The 27,326-nt window shown below is 45.0% G+C and overlaps 1 protein-coding gene across 2 annotated transcripts in view; it reads right to left on the reverse strand.

Moving 5' to 3' along the window:
- The window catches only part of ULK1 (unc-51 like autophagy activating kinase 1), a 76,099-nt gene that overhangs the window by 38,782 nt on the left and 9,991 nt on the right, over positions 1-27,326 (reverse strand). For both annotated transcript variants that reach the window (XM_066200177.1, XM_066200176.1), the window contains exons 5-10: positions 22,011-22,043; positions 21,181-21,217; positions 14,280-14,453; positions 12,474-12,547; positions 10,240-10,341; positions 2,945-3,003 (exon numbers count right to left, since the gene is read on the reverse strand). In XM_066200177.1, the coding sequence (XP_066056274.1) occupies positions 2,945-3,003; positions 10,240-10,341; positions 12,474-12,547; positions 14,280-14,453; positions 21,181-21,217; positions 22,011-22,043 (479 nt within the window). The remainder of the gene's footprint in view (positions 1-2,944; positions 3,004-10,239; positions 10,342-12,473; positions 12,548-14,279; positions 14,454-21,180; positions 21,218-22,010; positions 22,044-27,326) is intronic.

The following is a 27,326-nucleotide window of genomic DNA, read 5'->3' on the forward strand; positions in this document are numbered from 1 at the left end:
AGTGGATTCAGCTCTGCTGACTTCCCTCCATCCCCAGAAGTGCTGCTGGGGGCTTTGGGCTGGGGCAGAGCTCTCCTAGTGAAGCGTGGGTGGTTGCAGCTCCTCTCAGTATTAATTCTGTTTATCATGGCTCTTCCCAGCATGGCCCCCACGCTCTGTCAGGCTTTCCCCTCTCCCCATGCTGGGTCAGCTGAGGTAATGACATGTGTGCCCAGCACAGTAATTTTAGCTCTCAGTGGCTCTGCACGTGGCTCTGGCATCAGTCACTGCCCTGAGGCCAAGCCCAACCAATGCTGGGAGAGAAAACCCTTCCTATACCATCTCCACCAACACACACTACCACGGCCTGGGGTAAAAACAAGCTAGCCCAAAAATAGTAGGGGGGAAAAAAAGGGTGCTAGCTAGCACTACCAGAGTCCTGTTCAGAGAAAGAGGAGATGGGAGGCAAGGTATGTGTTTACACATTTCAGTTCCACCCAGTTATTTTTCTGTGAAGCCCTAAGCCTTGCTGGGGCAGGAATTTGATCTCAGTGATTCCAAGAACAGAGAATGATGGCAAGCATCCCTCATCCCTGCTTGTACTGGAGGAGTTGCTTTTCCATCCCTGATGCTGGAATGGTTTTGTGCAGCTTCTCAGGCTGACACAGGAGGAGGACACCAGGACTCTGGAAGGGATGCAGTTAGACTGAGACTCAGGTTTGAGCCTCCCATCAAAAGAGTTGTCCCTTGGAAGCACACTGTGTAATGGAATAACCCAAAGATACCACAGCTAGGAGCAGCCTCCTGAAAAATGCATTAGTGCTGGAGTCCTGCAGCCCTGCAGTGTTATCATCATCATTTATTTATTTATGACACATAAAGCTCTCCTTCAAAATGAGTCCATTTCCTAGCTATGACTTTAGCCTTGGTACGGTTTTAAATCCAAGAAAGAGGTACTTCAACTCATGGACTCCAGATGGCACATGACAGATGAAGAGGGTGCAGATTAACAGCCTGTTTGCCTTCTCTTACCTCCCATGTCCAAAGCATCCAGCTTTGCTACCCTTCAGCATTATTGTCTTGGGCCATCTTTTTAAACATAAGCAGCAAATCTGCCTCCTTGCCCCCATGACCTGGGATGTACTTTGCCATGCAAACCAGCACAATGAATGTTAATGATTCAGATCAGCACTATTAAAATTGTCAGGCCTTCGGGCTTCTCCTGCCATGGGCTCCCCAGAATGCTCAGATCAGCATCTCCTCACCTGTCAGCAGCAGCAGTGCAGCCAGGGACTGCTTCCCCACTCCACTCCCAAGCCAAAACACTTCCCCTGGCCATGGCAAGGAAGTGTGTGCCAGCCTGCATAGCCCCAAGGGAGACGAAACCAAATCCTGGCACTGCTGCAGTCTGAGAAGGAGGTCTCTGGAGTAGTTTTGTGTTTCATCCTGTGCTGGCAGGGCACTCAAGCAGTTTATTCATGTTTACTCAGGAATAGCACAGATTGCAGCCCATGTTAAAGTGACAAACTGATTTTGGAAAGAGAGAATTGCCATTTACACAAAGGCCAGTTCAGATCTGGCTTCCACAGTGAGAAAAACAATCAGCTTGGATCTGATTTTTGCAAGAATTTGGTAGTTCAAAAGTGCAGGTAAGTGAAAATGCAGACTGTGTGAAGGACTCAAAGGAGGCCTAATCCCTACAAGAATAGACATGCTCTCCTCTTACAGCTGAGTTTCATTTCTCACCTGCACCATGAGCCAAACAACAGCAGGGCAGCGGGATCCACACAAGAAAACTTGTAAGTTTCATGGATTAATTTCTCATTCAGTAAGAGGGGCTCACTCAAAGGTAAGCAGCCATGTTTTGGGCTGTGTAGGAAAAACACGCTCTACTTTCTGCTCACACAGACTGGCTCCAACTATGCAGTCACATTTTTGCTTTAAATTGTTTCTTTTCAGTTATTTTACTCCATTCCACCCCCTGGTTCAATCTAGGCGCCCCAAATGTAATCCCGGTAGAAATTTGTGCCTTCTCCCCAAATCAAAAAAGGAAGTACTTAAAGAGAATTTAATTGCATATCACAAGTCATTGATAAGAGCTCCAGCATCTTGACAGTTCCTCTCAGTTATCTCTTGGAGCTGTCTGAACTGATAAGGGAAAGGAAAAATCCATACACAGCAACCCAATGAACTTCCTGCATACATGGCTGCATTAGCAGCTCTGCCAACTGGGAGCTAACTTTCTGGTTAGAAAAGGCCATCCAGATTTTAGATATATAATCTGGAACTACAGTCCTGTCTCTGTACCAGGCTGAGTATCTTCAGAGCTGGCAGGAGCTTCTGCTTTCAGATCTCAGAAATCAAAAGGGAAGACCACAGCAACAAAACCAAAATACCCTGACAAATCACAGCAGCGAGCAGAGAGGTAACATACACCCTGTTGGGACGAGAGCAGTTCTCTTCCCCCTAGAAACTGCAGCAGTGTCCATTTCCAGGGGGGTTATAGTATTTCCCTCAATAGCAGGATGGACACAAGCAGTTGCTGCCCTGACACGTGAGAAATGGGAATGTGATCTGCAGTCAGGTATGGCAGGTTACAGGAGAGGCTGCAGTTTGGCTGCTTGCATGATCCCAGAATTGCCTTGAGTTCTCCCTGAGGCTCTCAGCCTCAGGGGAGCCACGTGTGGAACAGGACGACTAGCTGGCTCTTGGAATCACTGACAGTCCTGAATTTTTGCAATGTAGGACAACAGTGTCTGCAGAGAGACAGAACATCCCAACCCTGGCTATCTGCTGCCGTCGGACTTTCTCTGGGCCACGTCACTGCTGGTTTAAGGCATGGGGAAAGGCAGGAGGCCAAATATTTTAGTCACCTCCCCAAGTGACAAGCCAGGAGCATGCAAGGACAGGTGTAAACACAGAGTAAACAAGTGCCTACAAACATTGACGCTGGAAAAATGCTTACTTGGGCATCAGCATCTTGTTTTTCTCATAGAAGAGGCGGAGATCCTGTGGGCTGCTGGCCTGTAGGGGAGAAAGAAACCAACAGATGAAGCAGTTGATCATGAAGGAAAGGGATTAGCATTTCTATTTCACTGTAGCTCTGAAGAGCAGAGGCACTTTTTAGTTGCTGGACCAGCACAGACAATGAAAACCTGCAGCTTGCTTTAGATTGAAAAGCTAGCCCTGTGCTGCAGTGAAAATCCAGTATTTCAACCTGCTGCCATTGTGTCCCTGACCTGGTTCTGTCCTGCTCTGCCCCTCCACAGGCTGAGCTTCACTGCAGTGGGCTCTGATGCTCAGGTTTGAGCTGGCCTAATAGCCTCACCCAGGAGACTGAATAATTGTAGACGTGAGGAGCCCCAAATGATGAATGGCAGATCCTGCTGAGAACATGGATTAATGCTGCAGGGCATTTAGAAAAGGGGCAGGGAGCCTGTTGATGGGCAAAGGATCTGTGAAGAGGCTAGGAACATGGAGAAACAGCAACTGAATTAGGATTTTCTACTTTAGTTCCAGGAAGCCAGAAGGTCTCAAGCCCCAGCTCCTATTTTATTTGTGCAGTAATGTACACAACTGCGGGGGATGTTGACGACAAGATTCCAAATTCTGAGAGATGGGATTAGAAAAAAAAAAAAAAAAAGGTGGGGGCTAGGCACAAGAGGTTTACAGCTGAGGTTAAAAATAAAATCACCAGTAGACAAGCACAGACACATAAAAATCCCCTAATATAAATTCTCCACTTGTTTTCATGCAATGAATAATACAGGCCAGCAAATTAACCCTAGTGTCTCAAGCTTTTCTGCTTAGGCAGAGTTGCTTTATTAGAGGCAGAGCAGGTTGGCTGGCACGACACAGACATGAAGGCACATAAACAGGGCAGGAAGATCAGAGGGATTCATCTGCAATCAATTACTAGTGCAGCAGAGTGTGTAGGAAAGTGTGAATGAGGAGGCAACAGGCAGCTTCTCCTGATGTTCAGGGCAGGCTCAAAAACCCCTCGAGCCTTCCACCTAGTTCTGTTGCTAAATTAGAAGCATTTAAGGTCAATTAAGATGCTTTAAATGGCAAATCAGACAGGCCAATCTGCAGATGGCCATCAAAATACCACTAACACGGGATGGGTGGAAAAGCAGCCACATAAGATGCTGTTTCAACATCACTTACTCCCTCTGGCTGAAGATGAAAATTAAGGATAACTGAGAGCTCAGTAAAAAAACCTCAAGAGAAACCAAAGGTAGCCTCAAAAGCTGATGGTATCAACACACTTGTGTAGTACTAAGTGGTTTTTTCACATAGCCTTACCAACAGAAGCTACACCAAAAACCCATCAAAATTAAAGCAGAGCACCTTGTTACACAGATGCCCAACTGCATCATAATTTCCAATTGCTGCCACTGAATTTGATTCAGGAAAACTCCATTTTACACCTTCCCTTTGCAGATCTTGAAATGCAATTAGATTAATATTTGGCAAACTTTAGGGAAGTAAGCATACACACTGCACCAAATGGCCTGGCCACAGTGCCCAGAGCGATGACAAATATTCCTGACAGAAACAACGTTCAAGGAGGGGCAGAACTCCAGAACAGGGAGGGAAGGGCTCATTCACTTCAGAGAGATACAAGCCTTGGCTGTTTGCTCTGGTCATTTCCTGTTGCAACAGCTCAATTGTTTCACAAATACAATGAAGCTCTGATCTACTTCAAACACTGTTTTGTCAGAAATTTTCCTGGCAATAAAGAGAGAGTATATTCAAAGCAGCACATGTATGAAGACCAGTTCATTAGAGAAGGTTTCTAAGCACTGGCTTGGACAGAAACAAAATTCTCAATGAAGTTTTCCTCCTCTTTGTACAAACTCAAGAGATGTCCCTGTAGGGATGCTGCTCCTCCACGTTCTGCTGTCTCAGTACAAACCCCACTTGCTCTGCAGGGACCATGCCAGGCTGCCAGGCTCCCCCCACCCCAGACCACATTCCCTCACTTGGGCTATCCAAGAGCCTGTGATTCAAGGCTGGTCCCCAGTGCAGACACCAGGGGAAGAGAGTCATTCTAGTGAGTGCCCAGCACAGACAGCCATGGATCACCACTAATTTGGTAAAACCAACTGCATCTTCGTGTAACTTCATTATTAATTGACTGAGTCACACAGTTCTGCTCCCAGGAACCTGTCCACTGCTCTCTTGCTATCACACAATTCATAAAGCACTAGGAGCCTCAGCCACTTTGCTCACCTCTCCTTTCAATAAATAGTGCTTCTCTAAGAATCATGGAAAAAAACTCCAGAAATGTTTGTAATACAGTAAAAATGTCACTTGAATTCCCTCATCTGGGAAGCTAAGAACTTAACTTGAAATCTGCCTTCCAGGCAGATACACCCTGCCCAAGAAAAACACCAGAAAAAGCACACTTTAGGCACGTAACAACCAGACCATTCAAGGTACACAGAGCCAACTTCTACCTGTGGGACAGCACCCATCTACCAGAACCAGGGATGCAGAACAGCTCAGCTTTCCCTAAGCCAGGAGGGCACACCAGCAAGTCAGTTCACACCCTCAGTCCCTCTCTCATGTCACTATGGAGCAGCTGCATTTTGGTTTTGTCTACCCTTTCTATATATAGAGGCAACGGGACAAATTCAGTCTTGCCACTCTGTTACTTTGTCCTAAGCAGCAGTGGAAATATGTTGAGCCAACAAAGGCATTCAGCAGAACCCTGCCAAATCCCCTTCAGTGCTGGCTGCTTGGAAGTGAAATGCCTGTGAAAAGTGGGTAGGGTGGTGCTTTCAAAAGCACTCAGCAGTGAATTTGTCATGCTTGGGCCACAACTGGATGCAAAAGCTCAACATTCAGACAGAAGAGAGCCAGAGACATCCACACCTTCCCTGAAGAGCTCTGTCTATTCAACACTCCACAGCAGGTGTATGGGATGTGCCCTGCTCTTTGAATCCTTTCCTTGGGGAGTCAGAGGTGCAGAAAGGGGATTCAGAGATGTTAGAAAGAAAAACTAAATAAGTAATGTTGTTTCTAGCTCAGTAGTTCTAGGGAAAAGCTTGAAAACCTGGCTGAAAACACCTTCTGTTATTTTAAGACTCCCACAGCTAAGTGGCTCCCATTCAGAGGACTTGAAAGCCCAAGGACCAGAAACAAGCAAACAAAAACCTCAAGCCTTGAACCTTTTTCTTTAGCAGTCCATGGATTTCTCTCTACTGCCAGCAGAGCACGGTAAGACCCACAAACACTGGTCCAAGAGCCAGTAGTTCATTGACTATAGCAACAAGTCAATTACGGCACCCATCTCAGCAGAATTACCCACCACTTCCAGGAATTCCTGTCCCCAGGGACACAGGGCACTGCAGAGGAACAGAGCTGGGAACAGAAGAGCAAGCTGCCTAACAAATAAACCAGGGGTTCAAATTCTTGGCATAAAAATCTATCCTTTCCTGGTGTTCCTCAAGGCATTTCACAACCTAGCAGTTGCTGTAAGTGATACATAATCCTACTACTTATGCAGACAGAATTAACTCAGAATTAAAGCAGTGAACTTGGTACACCAGACTTAAAAATTAATTTTTCACCTAACAGCTAGCTGGGATGAGAACATAAACAGGCAGGTTAACTCTTTCAGAGCTGCCAGACCAGGCAGAAAAACTTGCATTAATTCTCTTGTGCTCTTTGGCTCGCTCTCCCCCAGACACAGGGCACCATGTCCATAGAAAGCTCAAGATTCACGCAAAGGCTCAGACAACCAGGTTTCAGGGTGTTTAGCAGGATCTGATGTCCCACTGCCACTGCCAGGGCCAGCTCTGACACAACCTGCACGTGCTCAGTGGGGTGTCTGCTTACCAAGAGCTGCCCAGATTTAAAAGGGGTCACACAACAGAAGCCACCAGAAATACCACTGTGATTCCTCCCACACAAGGAAAAAAAAAAAGAAAAAGGAGATTGAGGTCATTTAACTAATCATATTTAAAACACCATCTGACAAGGCCTAGATTGGTTTTGGATTGGTTTAGACCTTGTGTAAATCTTTCTTCTCTTGCCTCCAGCTTTGCTTCTGGTTGTCACTTGTTTACACAGCCAGCACCACCTCATGGTGGGTATGGGGTCCCAATTTATTCAACTCAGGTAAGGACAAGAGCAAACCACTACATTCCCAAGGCACCTCCCAGTTCTGGTCAGCAGGAGCAGGAAATGCACTGTTCAAGTCCTGTGCAGAGGTGTGAGTCCAGACCACTTATTAGGCAAGGCAAATTAACAATTCCACATTAATACAGCGCTCAGCAAATCTGTTTATAGGGATTATGAATCCCATTAATCTCATCCCTATGGCAGTCTCACTGTTTTGTTTATGGGCATGTTTAATACAAAAAGCTCCTTAAGAAAGCTTCACCAGCCATCCTACCAACTGTTCACATCTGAGCATCAGCAGCTTCTCTCTTGTCTGTGCGCAGTGAGGCAGGGAAGGGACAGGAATGGCTCTGGGAAATCGCCTTGGGTGACCCAGCTATGGTTAATTTTAACTCAGAGACAGCCAGAAATCACATTCATGCACATACACACATCTCTGTCTTGATTTACAAGCACTTTCAGGATTGACAGCTGCCTCAGCCTCTCCACACATCTGATCTTTTTTCCATCTAACCCACTTCCCCGAAGCCCTATTTTATTTTTAGGCAGCACATTCCTCCTCACCAGAGCTAACACTGGAGTCCTTTTTGTTTGCATCCTCCTGAAGGTGCCTCCTTGGCTCAGGCATGACAGCTACAGCACCCAAACACAGCATGTTTCATGTCACTGAGCTCCAGATTCCCATGGAAATCTCAGCTAGGCAGAGACGAGGGGCTGCCTTTGCCAGCCTGGGAGGGAAGGCATGGTGAGGATTTAGCCTGAAGAGGTTCACTCAGAAATCCCGTTCCTGGCTTCCCTGTACAACTGGGTCTGCTGGTGGCACTATGTGGAATTTGCCTGTTTTCTTCCCACCCACTGGTAGACATACCTCCCAAAAGTACTCATTCCTTTTCATGGTGTCCCAATCACCTCTGTCCCCTACCTCCATCTTCTCCTAAAAGCCCTGCAAACAACAGCTTCTTGCCTGCTCAGTGACCATCAGCAAATTCTTACAACACAGTCATGCCAATGAAGACAGAAGGCCAGTTAACCTTTAACCAGCTTCCCCTAGACAGGCTTCTTTCACCTGGATCTCAAGCTGGAAGGCAATTTGTGACAAGCATGGCCAAAACAAATAGATGGGGCACAAAGAACCATCTGGGCTGAGCTCCTCTCACTCCCTGATCAAACACATCCACAGCTGCTACTGCAGTCACAAACACGGCCTGGCATTTTGCTTCCAAATAGGACCTCCAAAAGAGGAAAGAGTGTGGGGAAATCTGAAATAGAGAAACCAATAACCCCCATTCCCAGCTCAACAGATGTTGGGAGAGAGTTATCTAATGAGGCAAGCACAAAGCAAGGTCAGGAACTGCTAGGCAGGGACTGAAGTGTCCCTTCACTGCCCACGCCAAGGCAGGGTTTTGCCATGCCTCAATCAAAGAACCCCTACGATAAAGCCACCATATTAAATAGTAATTAAATCATTTGAATGAGAAGGTTATCAAGATGCCTTTAGAGACTAAAAGGCACCAAGATACATGGGAGAATCCATGCCAGGCTCCTCTATGCATCCAGTCAAAGCTTGCTTTTTCCTCCCCCACATTTTCTTCTCAACACACAAATATTTATTTTCTTTCATCCTAACAGTCATTTTCTCCCCTCAAACGAAGATACCAACACTGAGGACAAGTGGATGCAGCCAGTAAACAGAAGCCATTCAGAAGTTTCAGTGCATTTTGTAGGGGTTTATAAAAAAAGTAACATGCAAAGGAAATGAAGTCTTGCTCTAAATACAGAGGAAGCTGGTGGACAGAATATAAAGCATTGGAGTGGAAGATTCTTATAGCAGCAGGGAAAAAATTACCCTGAAGGAAAGAAGTGTTCTTGGCTCTGGACAAAACCAAAACATACCATTAGTTTACTCCTGTATTTGGCCACTCTTTCCTGCAACAGATTCAGAACTCACTTTATCCTCCCTGATGATGTAACTGCATAAACATTCCAGGTCTTGTGTGAAATCCTAAAGAGCCGTGGAACTAAAGCTCATAAAGTCCTTCACTTCATAAAATTTGCCTTATTACATGAGCACAGATTTCCCTCTGCCTTTCTTTTGTGCTATTTGTTTTTGTTTCCTTTTTATTCATTTTTTGAATTTGTTGGGGATTTTTTCCACTTTGTTTTTTTAGGGAATCAGGATAAAGGGATGTCAGGACATAAGAAGGGAGGACCAGAAAGCAAAGGGGAAAAAAAAACCCTGATGAATGCAATACTTTAAAACAGTAATTTCAAGGGAGAGTCTGCTGATCTCATTCAGAGATGGAAGAAGTAAAGTAGCACACTGTGTGACTAACGAAAAAAATACACTGAGTCTAGATGAATACCAGCTATGGATGGTGAAAAATATGTGAAGTAATTCTGAAGCAACAGGCATAAGGTTGTGGTGAATTCTCCACCATTCAAAAACTTAAAATCAGAGAATGCTGTTCACAAAGGATATGCTGTAGCTCATCCAGAAGTTAGGGCATTAAGTACAGGGTGGAGCTTTAAAGGGCTGTGTTATGTTTGGAGGGGTTTGGATCTGATGAACATAAACATTTCAGCCTGGAAGAGATTGCAGTGAGAGGACAGATAAGATCCTTTTGATATCATCGTACTTAACTGCTCTGAAAACCAAGTTGATTTAGCTGCAATACACTACTTACCACCAAACCATCCTGAACATTAACTTGCAATTACAGTCTTTCTTACAGTCCCTCTATATCCAACATTATTATAATTATAAATTATACACTGACTACAGTTGTAAATAGAAGCTGATTTGCTAAGTGTAGGCCTCAAAAAACCCCACTGCTTTAACTGGTACATGGTAATTTTCTCCATAAGTGACCCTTCCTAAGCTCTTATAACTGGGAAATACATTTCAATGAGAGACAGCCCAGAGAAGAGTCATCCTTTAGCAACACATCCAGCATTAGAGCATATAGAGCACAACACTGTCAAGGTGTTGAACAGCCAGACCTTCATGAGGCTGGATCCCTGGGTGTTGATATTAGAGATGACAGAAGCCTTGGAGTAACCAGATTAGAAGGAAGAGAGATTTTAAAAAATGCAGGAGAGAGTTATAAACATCAAATCTAAGCAACTCACCTGAAAGGGAGCCTTTCCTGTTAGACACTGATAAATGATGGTTCCTATACTCCAGAGGTCAGCTTTGGCATCGTAGTGTTGTGACATGATGACTTCTGGTGCCTTTTGGGGGAGAGAAGGGAAACTTCTTTTACCAAAAGAAGTAGTTTTGTGGGGGGTTTTTTAGCAACTCCAAGAGACATAAGTCACTATTATGCTATAAAACCTCTTGAGCTAGATTCCCCAACAACCATGAAAGATTTACTCCCAATAAGATTGTAACACTATATTGAAAGGGCTACTTCCCTATTTAGTGGGGGAAGCAGAGACTTTCATTCAGAATATAAAAATACAACCTAATATTATGTATTTTGGGCAAACTCAGTACTTCCCTTTCTCCCAGTGTACCATTTTCTGCTGAATCCACCAGAAGCAGCCCCACTGAAACTACAAACAGATCTTCTCAACCAAAGCAAGGAGCAAGATCAAGAGCAGCAAAGGCTCCCACTGCACAGGGAAGCTCCAGCCTCCATCCTGAGCTGCACCACTTGGACACTTCTCTCATTTAGCCCAAGATGGCAGCACATTAATTAAGCTCCAAGCCTGGTGCCAAGGTCACAGTTTGGGTTCAAAGGCAGCATTCCAGTCCAACAGCTTGAGCCCTGCTGTGCCTCAGACTCTGGTTTCTAATCCCACATTATGCCCTCAGCTGCTCCCTCCCAGGCTTGTTCCAGAAGCTGAAGACAGTGCAAGCCCCCAGAGGCCCTGGCTCAGCAGGCAGAGCCTCAGGAGCAGCAGCACAGGAGGGCAGGCTGGCTAATCCCACGTGTTTATAACTACAGATTTCATTGCAGTGCTGCCAGCATGGAACAGGATCAATTTTTTAGCTCTCTTAGAAGGCCACACGTAATGGAAAAAAAAAAAAAAAAAAAAAAAAGGCAACAAGTAAATTGTGGACAGGAGCTTGGTCTGTCCCTAAGGGAAGCATGACACCAAACAAAGACAAAGCAGCAGGACGAGAACTGCACAAGGAGATTTCAAGCCTTGCCATGACCTGGATCATACTGGAGTTCAGACAGAAAGCTCCTTTTGGTAGGGGTAAAATAATTTTCTAGTTTTTCAAAAGAGTAAAATGAAACAAAGCACCAATAGGCTGTGTGCTAAAGCAGGGACTAAAGTCCTGCCTTGCCAGCAGATGTTCGCCGGGCTCCTGCACAAGACCCACAATAGCAGTAGGGAAAGACTTCAAAACCCTCCCTAAATCCCAACCGAACCGTCCCTTCCCATCTTCCTTCAAATCCATCAATAAACAGAGAACAATATGAAACATTGAGATTTCTTGTAACATCCAGTGTTGTTTAAAATAAAAATAAAAAACAAATAGAAAAAAACATCATCACTAGTTTCCTCCAGCCCTTTCAGAAAACAAGCTGGGTGTTTTCAATTACTTTCACAAGAGACTCCAAAAGAAAAAGTATCACTAAAAATAGACAGTTCAGGAAACTCTCACGGGAGAGGAGAGTTACATCATCTTCACATATAGCATAGTTCAAATAAACATCAGGCTACAAAAAAAGGGAGAGAGAGGAAGTGTGTTTTGCTTGAGGAGGTTCTGTGGAACAGACTACGCCTGTGCAGTGCAGCACAGTCCAGCCTAACTCTGCCCAAAGACTACAGACAAAAAACTTAGAGTGGATTAGACTGTGTTTGAAATGAGGTGCCTTTTACCCCAGGGCACCTGTAAAAACCTCAACCTAAATTGACTCACATCATCTTTTTACTTTGAGCTCAGACACCCACATCCCCAGGAACTATTACAAGTCTGGCTTTGACATTTTTATTTCTGTCTAGTTTTCTCATTTTTTCCTTTCACTGACTTGATGTGACACCGAGACCTTGACTGCTGCTACGAGCACAAGTAAGAGATCACCTCATCACAACCTGATCCCAGAGTGGAAAGTACAAAGAGGGTAAAAGGGATCAGTTTTGTTTCTTATACACAGCAGTTTCACAGTCTAAGCAGTCATCCTGGAAGCATGGTTTATCCACATCTCACCTGGAAGTTACATGACAACACAGGCACCTGCCGCCTGACATTATCAGCAGCCAGAACTTTAGGAATCTCCCTGTGTAACAGCTGGTTTCTGGCAAGTAAAATTTCACCTCTGGGGGAAAGACTAGTTAAAAACAAAGCCTCGCTTTTGGGGAGCAAAGTAAGGACAACACAGAAAATCCTCTAGAAAAATCACACTTACCATGTACATGGGTGAACCACACAATGTTGCTGCCATCATATTGCTCTGCAGGTACCGGGCAAACCCAAAGTCAGCTACAAAGAGAAACAGAGGCAGGTCAGGAGCAGACACCAGTTCTAGAGGGCCTGCACCTTCTCCAGCTGATTCTTCCTACTTTACCTTCACTTCCCATCAATCTTTGCAGCCTCTATCCCACCTTAGCAAGACTTTGAGAGCTCTTCTTGAGCAGCAGCATCCTTGTGCTAGTTATTAATGCACAGTACAGACACTACAGAAGGACAGACCAAGCCCCAACAGAATTCAGATGAAAAAACTCCCATCCCTCTTTCAGGGATCAGTACCCATTTGCCTGCACTCTGAAATGTCAGCTGGGAAGGCTCTCTTGACTTCAGTGAGAAGGTGCCAGTTCATAACCAGCCAGTTCATCTGCTGCTGTCTCAGCCTCTCATTTGGGGAACTGGAAGTTCCCTCCATTGAGAAGGCTGCAATGTGAAACACATCCAGGAGGAACCACTACTCACCACTACCCACATTTCTAGACCAGCCCTACCAAAACGAGCCTTGTTCTGTTCCTTTAGAAGGGTACCAACAGTGCCAGTCCCACCATTAGGACAGATAACTGAGCCCCAGTTCACTTAGCAGTTAGAAGAGCCAGGAACTAGGAATACTAAAGGGAATTACCTCTGCAGGTTACTCAGCATCTGATCATATGACACTGAGATGTTCTCTCAAGGTTACCAGATATTTCAAGCTAGGACATTGACACAGCTGTTTACACTGTCATCTGCCACTAATGACCTGGTACAGCCAGATTCTCCCTGCATCATGTACTCCTCAGGGAGCACAAGGAGGGTTGCAGGTTACATCACATCCAAGAGCAGCTGTGCCCACAGCCCTCCTGCCTGTGTTTGCAGCTCCCAATCCCTTCCTTACAGATATTAACGCTGCACTTGACAAAAACAAAACAAAACACACATCAAAAGGCTTCAGTCAAACAAGCAGCAATATTTCAAACTTTTCCACTGGACCTCATTTCCCAGCTGAAGGAAAGCACTAACACTTCCTCCACAGCACAAGGTTAAGGTAAGGACCAGTTTTACCTAATTGGTGTCAGCTTCAGCTCTGAGTTGTAACGTAACCAAAAGCCCACGTGTGAGGGTGATATCATCTTATTTTGGAGGGACTGCAGGGAATACATGTGCTCTGTTAACTGGATTTCTGGAGCACTCATCCCAACTACTGGTCCATCTGTGCCACTTGCCTGATGTGCAGAATGTGAATTTCTTCAAGAGGCAGCTGGGAAGCCTGTGTCTGGTTCAGACTGAGAAAACTCCCACTTTGGGGTCTGCCTGGCAACACACTGCCCTCTCTGAAGCCAGCCAGGAGAGCAACTAGTGTCAGGTCTTCAGACAACATTTAACCTCAATACTGTTAAAAGCTGAAGACGAAAGTCACAACTTCTGTTTGTGCCTTGGTAAGACCAGAGATTACAAGCCAATTAGGGCACTCCGGTGTTTGTTTTTACTGAGGGAGGCACCATTCAACTGGGAGCAGAGCAAGGCCTGCCCAATCCCTTTGTGTTAAATCTGTGTCCTGGCAGAGCAGAAAGCTTTTGCTCCTACTGCTTGGAGGCAGCTAAAGGCTACATTTAGCAGAGGAACTAAGAATGAAAACTATTAGGGTGTTTTTAAAATAGAACAATGCTTTTCTCCTCCTAGACAGTTCCCCAAAGTAAGATTGAGGTTTCCACCTATCCCATCACCAAACTCCCAAGTGCTCAGGGTGACGTTTGTAGCGGTGTCTCACCGATCTTTATGCGAATGTTGTTGGGATTTGATTTCCTGCCACCAGCATAGGAAAGGAGGATGTTCTGTGGCTTCAAGTCCCGATGGATGATGCCCTTGCTGTGCAGCATTTTCATGGCACCTGCTATCTGCTGGAGAAAGAGCCTGATGGTGTCTTCACTAAGTGTCCGCATAGCTGGGAAGGAGGAAAGAAAAATAACCACAGATGAAAAACTTATAATGCCAGTTCTCTGAGGAGCCCAGAGGGCAGAGTCTCACAGCAATTAACTGTAATTTGTCATTTTATTCCCACATATGATGTCTTTTCCCCACACACCATTCTGAATGATTCCTACAGGCAACAAGGGAGAGCATTTGCATTCCCAGCTTATTCTGTGGGCAGAGCTGTTTTCAGCCCTGTGCCTGTCATGGTGAACTCAGGCCAGCACTGGGTGCTGAATCTGGGTTATTAACTGTGTCCAAAAGTGTCATCTGGTGAGGTTTAGGGCTTCCCTCAGCAAGAGCTGCCAGGCAGATCCAGGCAAGCACCAGGCAGGGCTGTGGCTGCCTGTGAGCTGCGGTCAGCAGCAGCTGGATACTCGAGGTCAGAGCTTTATCACGAAGACTAGGTCTAAAGGTGGAGCTAAGAGGAAAGGCAATTAGGATCAGGATTTATGCCTGCAAGAGTCATTAAGGCTCATGCTGGACCTGGGAAGGGTTGATAGGTTAAATTCACAGTAGGTTAGGGCACATGGCCAGCAGGAATCTGTACCTTTAGGGTATGAATTCGAGTCTAGGCCTAACCCTTGTGCAACATCACCCAACCAAACCAGAATTCTAATCCCAAACCCAGTGTCTGGGTGCACCACAGTCTAGTATTTAACAGAAGACCCTACCAAATGACCCCTGCAAACCATCACCCGCCACCCTCCACCCTACATCCACAGCTACAGCAAGAACGTATGTTCAAAATGTTTTCACAACCCAGTATTTTTAAAAGAATGCATTAGTGACCAAAATCTGCAAATATAGAAGCTCTGAAGTAGCCTCTCCTGAAATACAGGCTTCCCAGGGACTGTGGTGTGAAAATAAATATTGAAGGGATTAAAATAATTTTCAACTGGCTCTTCTAATCAGAGCAGTGCGACATCAGCTCTCGTTATTTTAAGAACCATACATATGAAACTCTTGCCAAAGCTGGGAACAGCCTGCTGAACAAACCCCAGGATCAACAGTGCTACCAGCCTGCCTCCTTGTCAGTCACTGAGCAAGTCAGGCTTCAAGCAAGCACCATTCTACTTGAATAAAATAATTTCTTTTGTAAAAAGTCCCTGTAAATGACTTGGGACTTCATTAGAGTTGTTCCAGCTGTTCTCTAGTAAGACATTAAAACAGACTGGCAGGAGCTTCAAAACACCATTCTATCCAGTCAGCTAGAAGGGAGGAATCCTTATGAAAACACAGCTGAGGCTGCACACAGCTTTAACACAACACAGGAAATTAAAAATCTAACTTCTAAAATACATGGATGGGAGGAAGCAAGGGACACAGATAAGTTAAGCAGCGCTTAGAACAGAAAATAAACTCCCACCACTCCCAAGCCTCACTGCTCTAGGAGTCACAAGCACAGCTAAAGTGTCACCATGGCTATCAGGTGGTCCTGGACTCCCAACACGTGAGAGCAGTGCACATGTATATAGAGTTTCCCTTCCCTCACTGAGCCTTTTTCCTCATGAACTGGCACTCTGCAGCTCACAAGACTCCTCTCCCAGAAGGGGAGATTCTGTGAAGGGATTTTAAGGATACTAAGAGGCAGCTCAGATGCAAGTCTTCAAAACACACTTGCATCTTCTGAAGAAAGCACTGCCTCATCTTTAACAAAGATTCCCCCAACCTCCTGCTGAAATATCACAGTGTACTCAGTCCCATTTTCTGTCTATTAAAAGTCCAGCATCTCTTAGCTGTGCTCAATATGCTCTCCAACAAAAGGGCTCTGTAGTACTTCTGCAGTTTATACACAAGGAAATCTATTCAGGAATGGTTAAAACACCATCTTTAAACAAAACAGCAGGAATTCAAAAGGGGTTTTTCCCAGTTCAGCTTGGACCCAGGAAAGGATGGGCTGATCACCCTCCCCCAAAACATGAAGACTTGAAACTTGGTTATTTTTATTATTAAGGCAGCAGGCAATACCAGCTCCTGGCTAAACACACTCTGCCTCTAGCAGAGGAACTGTGGAGAGCCTTGTCCTGACCTGCAGTCCCAAGAGTGTGCCATGGCTTTAAGGCGTTAGCCTCTCCATTAGATAATTTGATGACTATAAGGCAAACACAGCACCAGCCACCAGCCCTCAGCAAACCAGCTCAGCCTCCCTGATGTCAATTCCAACTCTTTGTAATACTGAAAACAACAACATTGCTACCAAGATCACAAAAATCCATCCACCAATAGAAAACAGGACTTCTGAACTACCTGTTCCCGCAGAATTTAGGTTTTTCTACTTCACAGAAGTCCATGCAATGTTCTCAGACCTGCAAAAGAACTATTCTCCTGGCACAGAGAATCTAAACTGGTGTCTTGAGCCTGAAGACTTATATTCCCACAGTGCAACTGCAGTAGCAGAGTGGAGCTACCATGCTGCAGTGCTGCAAAATCAGACAGAGAAGTCTGCTGGATCCTCTGGCAGCATTAAATCTCACAAAGCCAGGTAGGAATGCAGGACTGGGGAATTGAGGCTCTGCCCTCAGGAATAGAGAAGGGACAGTCAGTCCCATGGGGAGGGTAGGGGCAATACCCTTTTACCTCCCTCCATTAACAAACAGGCTGTAACAGTGGAAAACAAAACTCCTTATCTCTCATACTGAGCCCATCAGTCTCCTGTGTGACAGCAGCAATCTGCAACTGAAGGACAGAAACATAAATACAACTGACATTTTCAATGACTTCAGGACACTGGTCTGTAAAAGTCCTCCCAGACCAGCTACTAACAGCTAAGGGAAGGAGAAGATATAGAAAACTCATGGTACCATCAAAAAAACCCAAACTAGTGGAGAGTAAAACAACTCTTCCCTTGCTACATCCCAAATAAAAAACTAGTAAGTCGGTCCCTGTAAAAAAGGGATATTCTCATCTTCACCAGAAAACTGCTGGCAAAATACTAATCCTGCATTAAAGTCTGGGCATCCCTGTGGGATGTGGTGAGCAATACATTCTTCCAGAGAATTCTGTTTCACAAGCCCTACTCTGCCATTACTGAGAAGCAATAATATCCCTGTGTTTATTTTCATGGGCTCCACTTCAGTGATGAGGCACTCTGCTTACTGCCTTGAGCTGCTCAGGTCAGTAGATCAGAGAAAATATTTACTCTGGGTCACTGTGGGGCCTACATGCCTTAAGCTCTAGAGGCAGAGGAAAAAAAGATGAAGCCACCTAAGAAGTGCCCTGGTCAGCCTGTTCTGAGAAGTTCAACCTGCAAGAGGCTGCCAGGTAAACTGCAGTAAACATCCTTGTCAGCTAATCCAAGAGTAGATGTACTGGAGTACACCCACTGACGTTGTATTACAACACCATTTTGGAGAAGTTATTTAGGAAAAAGAACATCTCCTCTTACCCACACGTGTCACAAGTGTCTCTAACATGGGCCCAATCCAAGTCACACTGAAGTCTGAGACCAAGCTGACTTGTTTGGGGCCTGGTTTGTACCTCCCCCCTTTACCCATGCAGGGCATGGTCAGTGACACTGCTGTGAATCTCCTGTACAAATCAGAAGACTTATTCCAGATATATCTGTGAGAGGATTAGACCTTCTTAATTACCTGGCTGTAGAGGGAGAAAAGCTACAGAGCAATGCTTCACACTTCTGGTTTGCAACAGGAACCCTTGCACCACTTGGGATGGACTAGAAAGATCAAAGTTCCCTGGATGTGTCATGGTCAAACCAAGAAATTCCCTCATATGATACGAAAATGACAGCTTTAAGGAAAGTCACAAGTATGCTCTTATGAAGTGTCCGTGACGGCCTGTGCCAATGCCAACTCACAGAATTTAAGAAGGAATTTCAGACCACCCTGCTCTGACCTCCTGAGTACCTGAGGACACAGAATTCCAGTTATTCCTGTACAGAAGCAGGTCACTTCTGTAACACTTCCCACAGCTCTACCACAGACAGCAGAGGCCTGCCACTCTCAGCTCAATACATGACGGCCTCCAGTGAAAGCAACATCTAGAGATCTCCCAGAAGGGAAACCGCATTGTGCCACTAAAGGACACCACCACCACCACCACAGCAGCTGTGCTGAGCAGAACACGCACAGCCTTGGGTGGTATCACAGGGATGGATGGGGCTGCCCAACACCAGAACCCAGCCAGACGCACACAGCGCACTGCAACGTGCACCTGTGCACGTCCTCCAGTCATGAAGACAAGGAGAATTAGAGTGCCTTTGGACTCAACATGGAATTACCACATTGCCTAACGCCGGTAATTAGAGGGCAGAATGGATCTGGAAGCTTATGAGCAACTCATTCAGTGAGAACCAGGGGATTTGCATGCGCTGCTTGTTTAAGTGTTACAGGAACTACCGGCACAAATGTCTGAGGAGCCAGTGGGAAAGTAGATGCTGCAATTAAACACCATCACACAATTAGCAAAATAACTGAAGCAGCACAATAACCACTCAACAGAGATGAGCCTCCTGAGTACCAGTCAAATGCTGATGAAATCTAAACTTTCCAAGATGAGTTTTCAGTGAAAAAAATCACTCCTGTCAAAAGCACCCTGGGCGCCTGCAGAAGCTGGAAGAGGAGATATCCCACAGGAGCATGTGGTGGGATGCAGAAAGCTGACACTGATCTAGGCTCTGGGATCTGGCAGTGATGTGAGGAGTAACTAAACCTTCTTGCTGTAGTCCCTTACTGACTCGTCCTCTGGAGATCGGTGCCTGCTGGGTTCTCTTCACTGGCAACCAGCACCCAACTGTTAAGAGTCAAAATAAAACTAAGCACCAACTTCCCAGTCACAACAATCTTTACAGCTGCCAAACCAAAATATTTTACTGGTAGAAACAGCTAAAGGTTAACTTTCTCATGTGAACTCAGGCAAAGAAGGATCAAATCTTACACCAGGTAACAGTCAAACAAACCAAACTGCGTGAAACTGAATTTTATTTGGAAAATACAATTCATTGTCACTTTCTCAAACTAGCCACCAACTTTCTCAGTAATTTCAATTGATTAACCAGGAAGCGAGCTGTATTAACAGCCTAACTAATTGCAGGCTTCAATTTTTTTCTTGAGGTTGTTTTTTTTTGGGGGGGGGGAGGGTGGCAGAAGGGAAAAGACAACAATGTACACACAGAAGTAGTAGTACAGACCAGAAGATTTTCTATAAATCCTTGTTTCTGTCATTAGTTTCTATAATTTCTTGTTTACATGCACAGGCTGGCCAGTGAGAGTGCACAGCCCAGTGCTTCAAGATCAAGGTTCACTTGCCCATGAAAGCTAACAAATGTAGCTTTCAAACCCCATGCACTGGTAAAACTGAAGTTTCACTAATTTTTAAAAGTATTTGATTTATAAAATTTGCATTCAGAAAGAAAAAGAAGGTACCAAATACAAAGCCATCCTCCACTTGTGTTCATAAGAGCATTCTGCCACCACTAGAGATGCTCCTTTTAGAGCACAGCAATACCCAACAGATGCAAAGTATATCCAAGACAAAGCACACTAAACCTGGATTTAGAAAAAAAAAAATGCCTGTCACTTCTATGTCACCCACACTTTAAAAAAACAAAACACATGAAAGACAGAATATTCTTTTTCCTTCAAGTACCAAACCCTTTCTGAAAATTCAAGTCCACAAATATAATTCATTACCCTGTAGCAAGAGTGTGACATGCTAGCATCAAGCCTCAAATTATCATTCTAGGGACACCAACACTAGCTGTAGGGCAAATGTAAATTTATCTTTTAATCCTTCATTTTTTGCCATTTCCAGGCATCACATACCTCAATAAGGAGCCTGAAGTATTATCCAGCTGACTAGCTTTTAATTTGAACAATGTGAACAAACTTTGTTTAACCATGACCCAGAGCCACACATGAAATGAGATTAAAGTTGTCTCTTCACATTTAGTAATCTTCCAGTTAACATGCAAAACAACCAGAAAGCTACTTTAGGGGAAAAAACTCAGTCAGGGCCAAAAAAAAAAAAAAAAAAAAAAAAGAAAAAAGAAAAAGGGGAAGTGTCTGAGTGCAGCCAAGTATATTGTTAAACATTTCATCCTCCTACCTGTTCTAGGTACCGAGGTGCAAGGCGATTTTCACAAATCAGGGACAGGATCCTGTACCTGAGCTACACTGAAAGATACCTTGAGGGGTTGCCTGTGTCCCAGCAATACAGCTGGATGAGCTGCAAAGCATTTGGCTTGATGGCAAAGACACCCCTGAGTCTCACCAAAAGGTTCTTCAAGGCACCACAGTCCCAGATATTTGTGCTATACTCTCCAGAAGACCCCAAAGTTAGTGGGTTTTGTCACCCTCACTGCACTACTGGCTGCACCACAGCCATCCTCAATATGCTGAAACAGGAAATATGTTCTGCCCTAGATGTGGGAACACCTGAGGGGTAAACTTAGAGAATATACTCTCGGGATCTTATTTTAATCCAACACTACAGAACAGCAAGGCTTCAGTATAAATAGCTTTTTGCCAGTCACCAAGAAAAGACAAACTGTGTCCCGAGCAGTGAAATATGTTTAACCTATAAGGCCATTGTAACTAAAATATATAACAACTGACAATAGTCACTACTGACCTACATAGAAAGGACTACAAGACCAGCTTTTATTGTCAAGGCTTCTCAGTTTTCAAACGAGTATGAAGGGTGAACCTCACAGAGGGTATTCTCCATGCTGCTGTACTTACTGTGAAGGTAGTCTGCCAGGTCACCACCATTACAGTACTGCAAACAGAACAAAAAGCTCAGTTAATACAGGGCAAACCACAGATTAAAAAGAAAAACAGTAAACTTCAGTAGGATGGCAGGCTTATCACAGCATTTAAACATGAATAATCACACGTCAAAATACACATTCAGAAGTTGGCAGGAAAAACCCCATTCCTCTGGGTTCCTCTCCTGTCCTATTTCCCCTAAACGTTATATTGCATAATGATACACCAGCATCAACCAGCTTTTGTGCACATCCATGTTCAAGCACATCAGAGAAAAGGCAAAACCAGAACAAAGCAGAGGGGTCACCACTGAAGACACCATCAGAAAGCTGTTTGAGGAAAGCCTGGGAGTGGACACAGCTGAAAACTGAAACTCCTCACATCAGAGTTCCACACCATTAAGAAAAGTCAACAAAGCTCCAAGTGAGAACTGCAGAGGAAGGGAAACATTGAGAGGCTCTGCAGCTAATCTGTGTCCAGAACATTCTCTCTGCTGTGTGCCTGCAACACACACTCCCCCGTGGCACCCATCTGACCCCTGAGGTTCAGTGTCTGACTGCTTAAGCCTGTGCCTGCACGACCTTCTGAGAGCAGCAAGATGAAAAATCCCTGGGCTGCTCTGCACCCACACTCTCCAAGGCCTGAGCTGCAGATTAGATTAACAAAGCCTCACAGGTGAGACTGCCAGCAGAAAGCACCACTTATAAAACATGCTAGTCTGCTTAAAATGAGTTTAAAAAATAACAAAAGAGAAAGAGGGAGGGAAAGGAGGTTTAAAAAAATAAAGAAAAAGACACACTTACCTCCATAACCAAGTAGACAGAGTTTGCCAGTTCCTGGGGAAATAGAAAATGGAAAAATAAGGGTTTTATGCACTGAATTATTTCAGACATTTAATTGTTGTATTACCTTCTAAATAGATAATCTGTTCTCTGCTATGAGTCAGACTGAAGAAAGGGTAAAAACATTATAGGTTAATTCCTGGAAGACTGCTTGCTTTGAAAATACCAGGTATTTCAGTGTATTATTGGTTTGTGAGACTGCATCTGTTTAACCAAGCTGATCTCCCGTGTTGTGGCTTGGATCTCCATGTCCTTTTGGGCTCCAGGGATTAACAGTGGCACGCAACACAGATGCTGGCACACTGTTATCTTAGAGCCTTAATCATTTCCACATTTAACTTGGCCCTTTATAGCAGCTGTGCCCACATGAGCAGCACTAGGCTGAACAGAAAGATAAGAGCAGCACAACTTCGGGACCTGCAATTCAACCCCGTGGCTGAAAAATGCCCAAGAGACTCACCCTCCATTAGAGAGCAAACAGGAAACATCTCAGACAAAAAGCTAACACTTGCCAACTGTATTTTCTACATGTCTTAACAGTGCCATTATCAGGTGGCTAAAGCTTTGTGGGTTCTAACAGGGGTCAACCCCAGCAAAGTCCAGGCCAAATGCTCATCTTCCTAAGCTCACTACAGGTGCTGCGCTGTGATGCTCTTACCATCTTGGGAGTTCACCTCCTGCCTCTCCCCAGCCCTTGGGAAATGTGCCTACATCCATAGTACTAGCACAGGATAGCACGGAGATGTGTCCCACAAAAACACAGCACCACAGAGCCACAACAGGCATGACTTTATTCACAGACTGTTTAGACACACGTGCACCTGATTCCTCTACTGACCCAAACCATTTCAAAACCCCCAGCCTCCACCCTGGCAGCTGTTTAGTTTCCAAGCCATCTCCACTGTCTGCTCTCAGCCCTTTCACCCTGCTCTGTCCACAGGACTCTGCCTCCCATCAAGCTGTACCAAATTCCCTGCTGTTATCAATGCCGAGTTCTCAGCACCTCTCACTTTCTCTTCTATCCTCTTTTAACCTCATAACGTGAAATCTGGGTTTCCAGATGTTTGCTGAAGACTGGCTGGAGGAAGAGAGAGAGAGAGAGAGAGGAGGAAGATGAATTATCTGTGATTTGAGAGACTCAGCCACAGCTGCAGAGGAACTGGCCACCTTCCCTAGAGGGGCTCAAGTGTCCACCAGGGCCACCCTCGATTCCTACAGCTGTTCTCACTGCCAAGCCCAGCTGACCTTTTAGAAGTCCCCTCGTTCATTCGTTCAAAAAGCAATTTTCTGTGATACTTCAAGAAAGTGTTTGTTGCACTTCCTTGCATGACAAACACTTCTTTCAACAGGCTTTGTTTTTCAACCTCTGCGTTTGAAAGCAGCACACATTAAGTCATCCAATTTCCTACACACATTGGATGAAGTGGGAAACCAGTCTGTGGTTAAAAGCAGCAGCCCAGGGAAGCAGTGCAAGAAGAAAACCCCAAGCATCATCACAAGCTTTGCACATGACAAAGAACTGAGGGAGAATCCTCAGGATCCTCAAAGCCCACCAGCTCCTGCTGTCCTAGCCAAGGTGATAAAAGACACCCAGGACTTTCACTTCTACAGGAATTCCAGCCCCAGACGTACCAGAAGATACAACATACACCAGAAGTACAATGCAGCTGCTCAGGGAACCCACTGCAAGGCAACTGCTGGGTACACAGGAAGTGTCAGAAGTCATTTTTGCAGCCCAGACCAAGCTCGTAACTGCCACAGAAAGTTTCCATAGACACTTCTTGGCTAAACGTGCTGTGAACACTGCAGCTCAGTAACTCTGCACTTTAATATGGATAGTGCCAGCAGGGTTTGGGGAAGCTCAGTATATTATTACCTATATAGAAAATGAAGAGGAACCAGATCATACACAAACCAAGTCCAGAAGATATTTGTCATATCTTATTAGCCAACAGCTAATGTACACTCTGCAGTTTGGTTGTTTTTCCACTCTATATTATTTAAAGACTCTGCAAACAAACATCACCAAGGAAGTCATTGATTTTTGGCAGCCAGTGTGTGCAGTGACCAGGGTTAAACAAGAACCTGCACAGGCAAGGGAGATGCTCTGCTTGACTTTCCCAACAACAACATGACCTTGATGGTTGGTGGTTTTATCTCTTCACTCTGTGTTGGTGTGATAAGAGGGCAATGCCTGAAAGGCTTCGAGGAGAGAAGCTGATGGCTCCTCAACCACCACTGACAACAGCAGCCTCTGAAAATTCAACCTCACCAGGCAGAACTGGCCTCCCTGTTGCACCCACAGCAGCAGAGGAACATCTAGCAAGGGTATTTTCAGACCATAGATGCCTGTAGCAAGGAGAACAAACCTGCACGTTAGCAGCTTCAGCATTTCAAGATCCACTTATGAGAAAGAGATCTGTAGAATTTTGCCAACAAAACTAAACTTCTATTTCAAGAACGGTCCAAGAAGCTAACTCATGTTTGGAAAAAGCCAGTAGAGCTTACTGTGGTTAAAATAGACTCAGCTGTCTAAAGAGACTTCTAGGTTCTCAAACAGGCTGATGGACTTCTCTCAAGCTGATTCAGCAGCAGAAACTACTTCTCGTCCATTTTTATCCTTCCACTATATTTATGATCTTTTCATTAAGAAAACAAGGAAAAAAAATACTGCAAGCCAAATTTTGCAAGCTACCAGTTTCTCTGAAAACCAAAGCAAACTGCCCAACCCACTCATTTCCACATCAAGAAAAGTATTACAGTTTGCTGTATTTTTGCAGAGGCTTATGTTCAAGAAGTGTTACAGCTAATTTCCTCTGGACCTCTTATTCACATGTGCCAGTCCATAGAGCCAAGCCTAATCCTGTCACTAAACAAGTTCAATGAAGGGAATAGCACACACAACCCCTAACTTTTCCTGTCATCACAAAGGGCAGCAGTACCCTGACCATGCCCCACAATAGCAGCAAAACGCCTCTGCCAAAGGCATTAAGCTGATAATTAATCAGTCTGGATCATTGCCTGACTTGTTCTTGCAGCAGAGGCCCCAGCGATGAAGTTACAATTTAATTGAGTGTAAAAATAGGCAACAGCCTCTGCTGTCTACAAATAACACACATCTGCTGATGAAGGACAAAGAAATGAAGAAACCTCATTTAGCAACACACCACAGATCACCCCAAGACTGTGCTCTGTTAAAATTCCTCACTGTGACACCAGGAGACATGGCTTTATGGACATTAAGACTTACAAGTCCTGTCTCCCTTTAAATTTTCTCTCCACCCATAATGGAAGGTGGCATGATCCTCTTCTTGGAAAGAGTGTGTTTAGGTGTGTCCAAAGGGAAATGTCTGGGTGTACCCACAGTTAGTCATCCTCCTACCACGGCTTAAAAAGTCTGAGAGAGGAATTTTCCTCAGAAAAATCCTCCTCTGCACTCTACCCCTGCACTCAGCCTGCCACCAAGTTTAGAAAGGTGCTCAGGAACGGAAAAAAGTGGAAATGTGATTACACAACACTCCAAGATTCTCTCAGCAGTGCAGTGTTCTCACCAAGCTGTGTGAGACCAGTGCTGTAGTAGACTCTGGGGCAAAACCAGCAAAGAATGACTTCTGCCTCACACAAGGTCTCTTTTCTAGGGCAACTGGGGGATGCAGGAGGAACACTGAAGATGAAGGTAGCTCCAGGGTTACACCCATGTGCTGAGTACTGTGGGGCTGACAAGGCTCCTGTTGCCTACAGTAGAGGAGCCATAAGCACTCAAAGACCAGTTTTATTACTCTCCTGGGTGTTTGCTGGCATCCCTGTGATGGCAGAGGGTTTGTGCCTCTCAGGAGATATCTATCACGAGCTGCTCAACACTACCTCTCCAACAGCACCCAGAGATGCTGCCAAGCAAAGATAATTTTGCGGCACACAGATCTCTCTAAGCAGGGCCAGGACTTAACCAACTGCACCAACACAACAGAAGCATAACATAAAGCTGAGGGTCTGACAGTGGAAGATAACTCAACACGAACTAAAAGCTAAGCTTTTCCATTTCTTTTTCCTTTGCTGTTTCCCCCACTCATTGCAGCAGAAACACTGCACACCACACCCTCCTGGTTTTTTCAGCAGTATCTCATGGAGTCGGTGCCCTTCTGACCTGTGGTCTCCAGTCATTGCTTTCTGACAGTGGCACTGGAGTCACAAACACAGTCCAAACAAACACAATTTTGCTTTACAGAAGCCAATTCTCAGGCCAATGGCACCTGGAAAGTCCCTAGCTCAGACAGGTGCTCCCAAGCTGACTGGGTTTGGGAAAAACAAACCCACTGTTCTCAAGAGAGGGGGAAAAAACTTTCCAAAAAAGTAAAATCTCTTAGTAGTGTTTCACCGTGGCTCACATCTTGGCTTGAGCAGGCTAGCCTCTGAAAAGGGAAAGGAAAACTGCCATGATATGCAAGGATTATCTTCTGATGCAACTATTGGAACGGAAGCAAGATAAGGGACAATGGCAACATCAATCAGAAGTATGGGAGAACCTATCATCATTTGGAAAGCTGATCTAAAGCAAATAGCCAGAAGATATTCACATGCCTTTTGACCCCAAGTGAAAAGAAAAACAGGTCTCAGAGCCTCTTGTGTTTCTGTTCTCTGGCCCCGGTTATCATCCTCACTCCTCCTGAACATCACCAATAAGGAACTCAAGAATATTTTGAGCAGGCTTCTAAATCAGGAGACAATTAACTTGGATGAAGAAAGCTAAAACCTACTGCTACTGACTGGGAAGTGTTATTTCCAGAGTCAGCACATCTGTCACTTTCCAAAATAATGAGGGCTTCTAATTTCTTAATGTACACCCCATGGAGTAAGCATCAGAAGCAAGACGTGGCAAGGCTCACAAACTTCTGTCCACAATTGGCCATTCTGCTTCCTTCTGACCTGCCAACCTGCCAAGATGTAGAGCAAGCAGCAGGGAGGCCCTGCAGCACAAAAATGGTTTATGGGTGGCCTTGCAGCAGGCAGATTTTTGTAGAACTGGAAGAACAGTGATGCCAAGGGTCAGCACTGCCCATTGCCCCATCCCAGGCACGACCTTACTCTCCACTGTAAAACAGATGAGCTGTTTCAGGACAGGTTGTACTCCAGGGCAGATTAAAAACAGCAGGAAAACCATTCTCTGGTACTACACAGGCTTCAGGAAGGGAGGGAGACTATTTCCCATCCCCCTGGCAACAGTTCTAAAGTCGGCTTGCATGACATTAGAAAACAAACAGGACCACGTCATGCCCGTGG

The sequence above is a fragment of the Chamaea fasciata genome, unplaced genomic scaffold, assembly GCF_029207755.1.
Source record: "Chamaea fasciata isolate MVZ Bird 193981 ecotype frontalis unplaced genomic scaffold, bChaFas1.0.hap1 SCAF_18, whole genome shotgun sequence".
In the NCBI taxonomy this organism is placed as follows: Eukaryota; Metazoa; Chordata; class Aves; order Passeriformes; family Sylviidae; genus Chamaea; species Chamaea fasciata.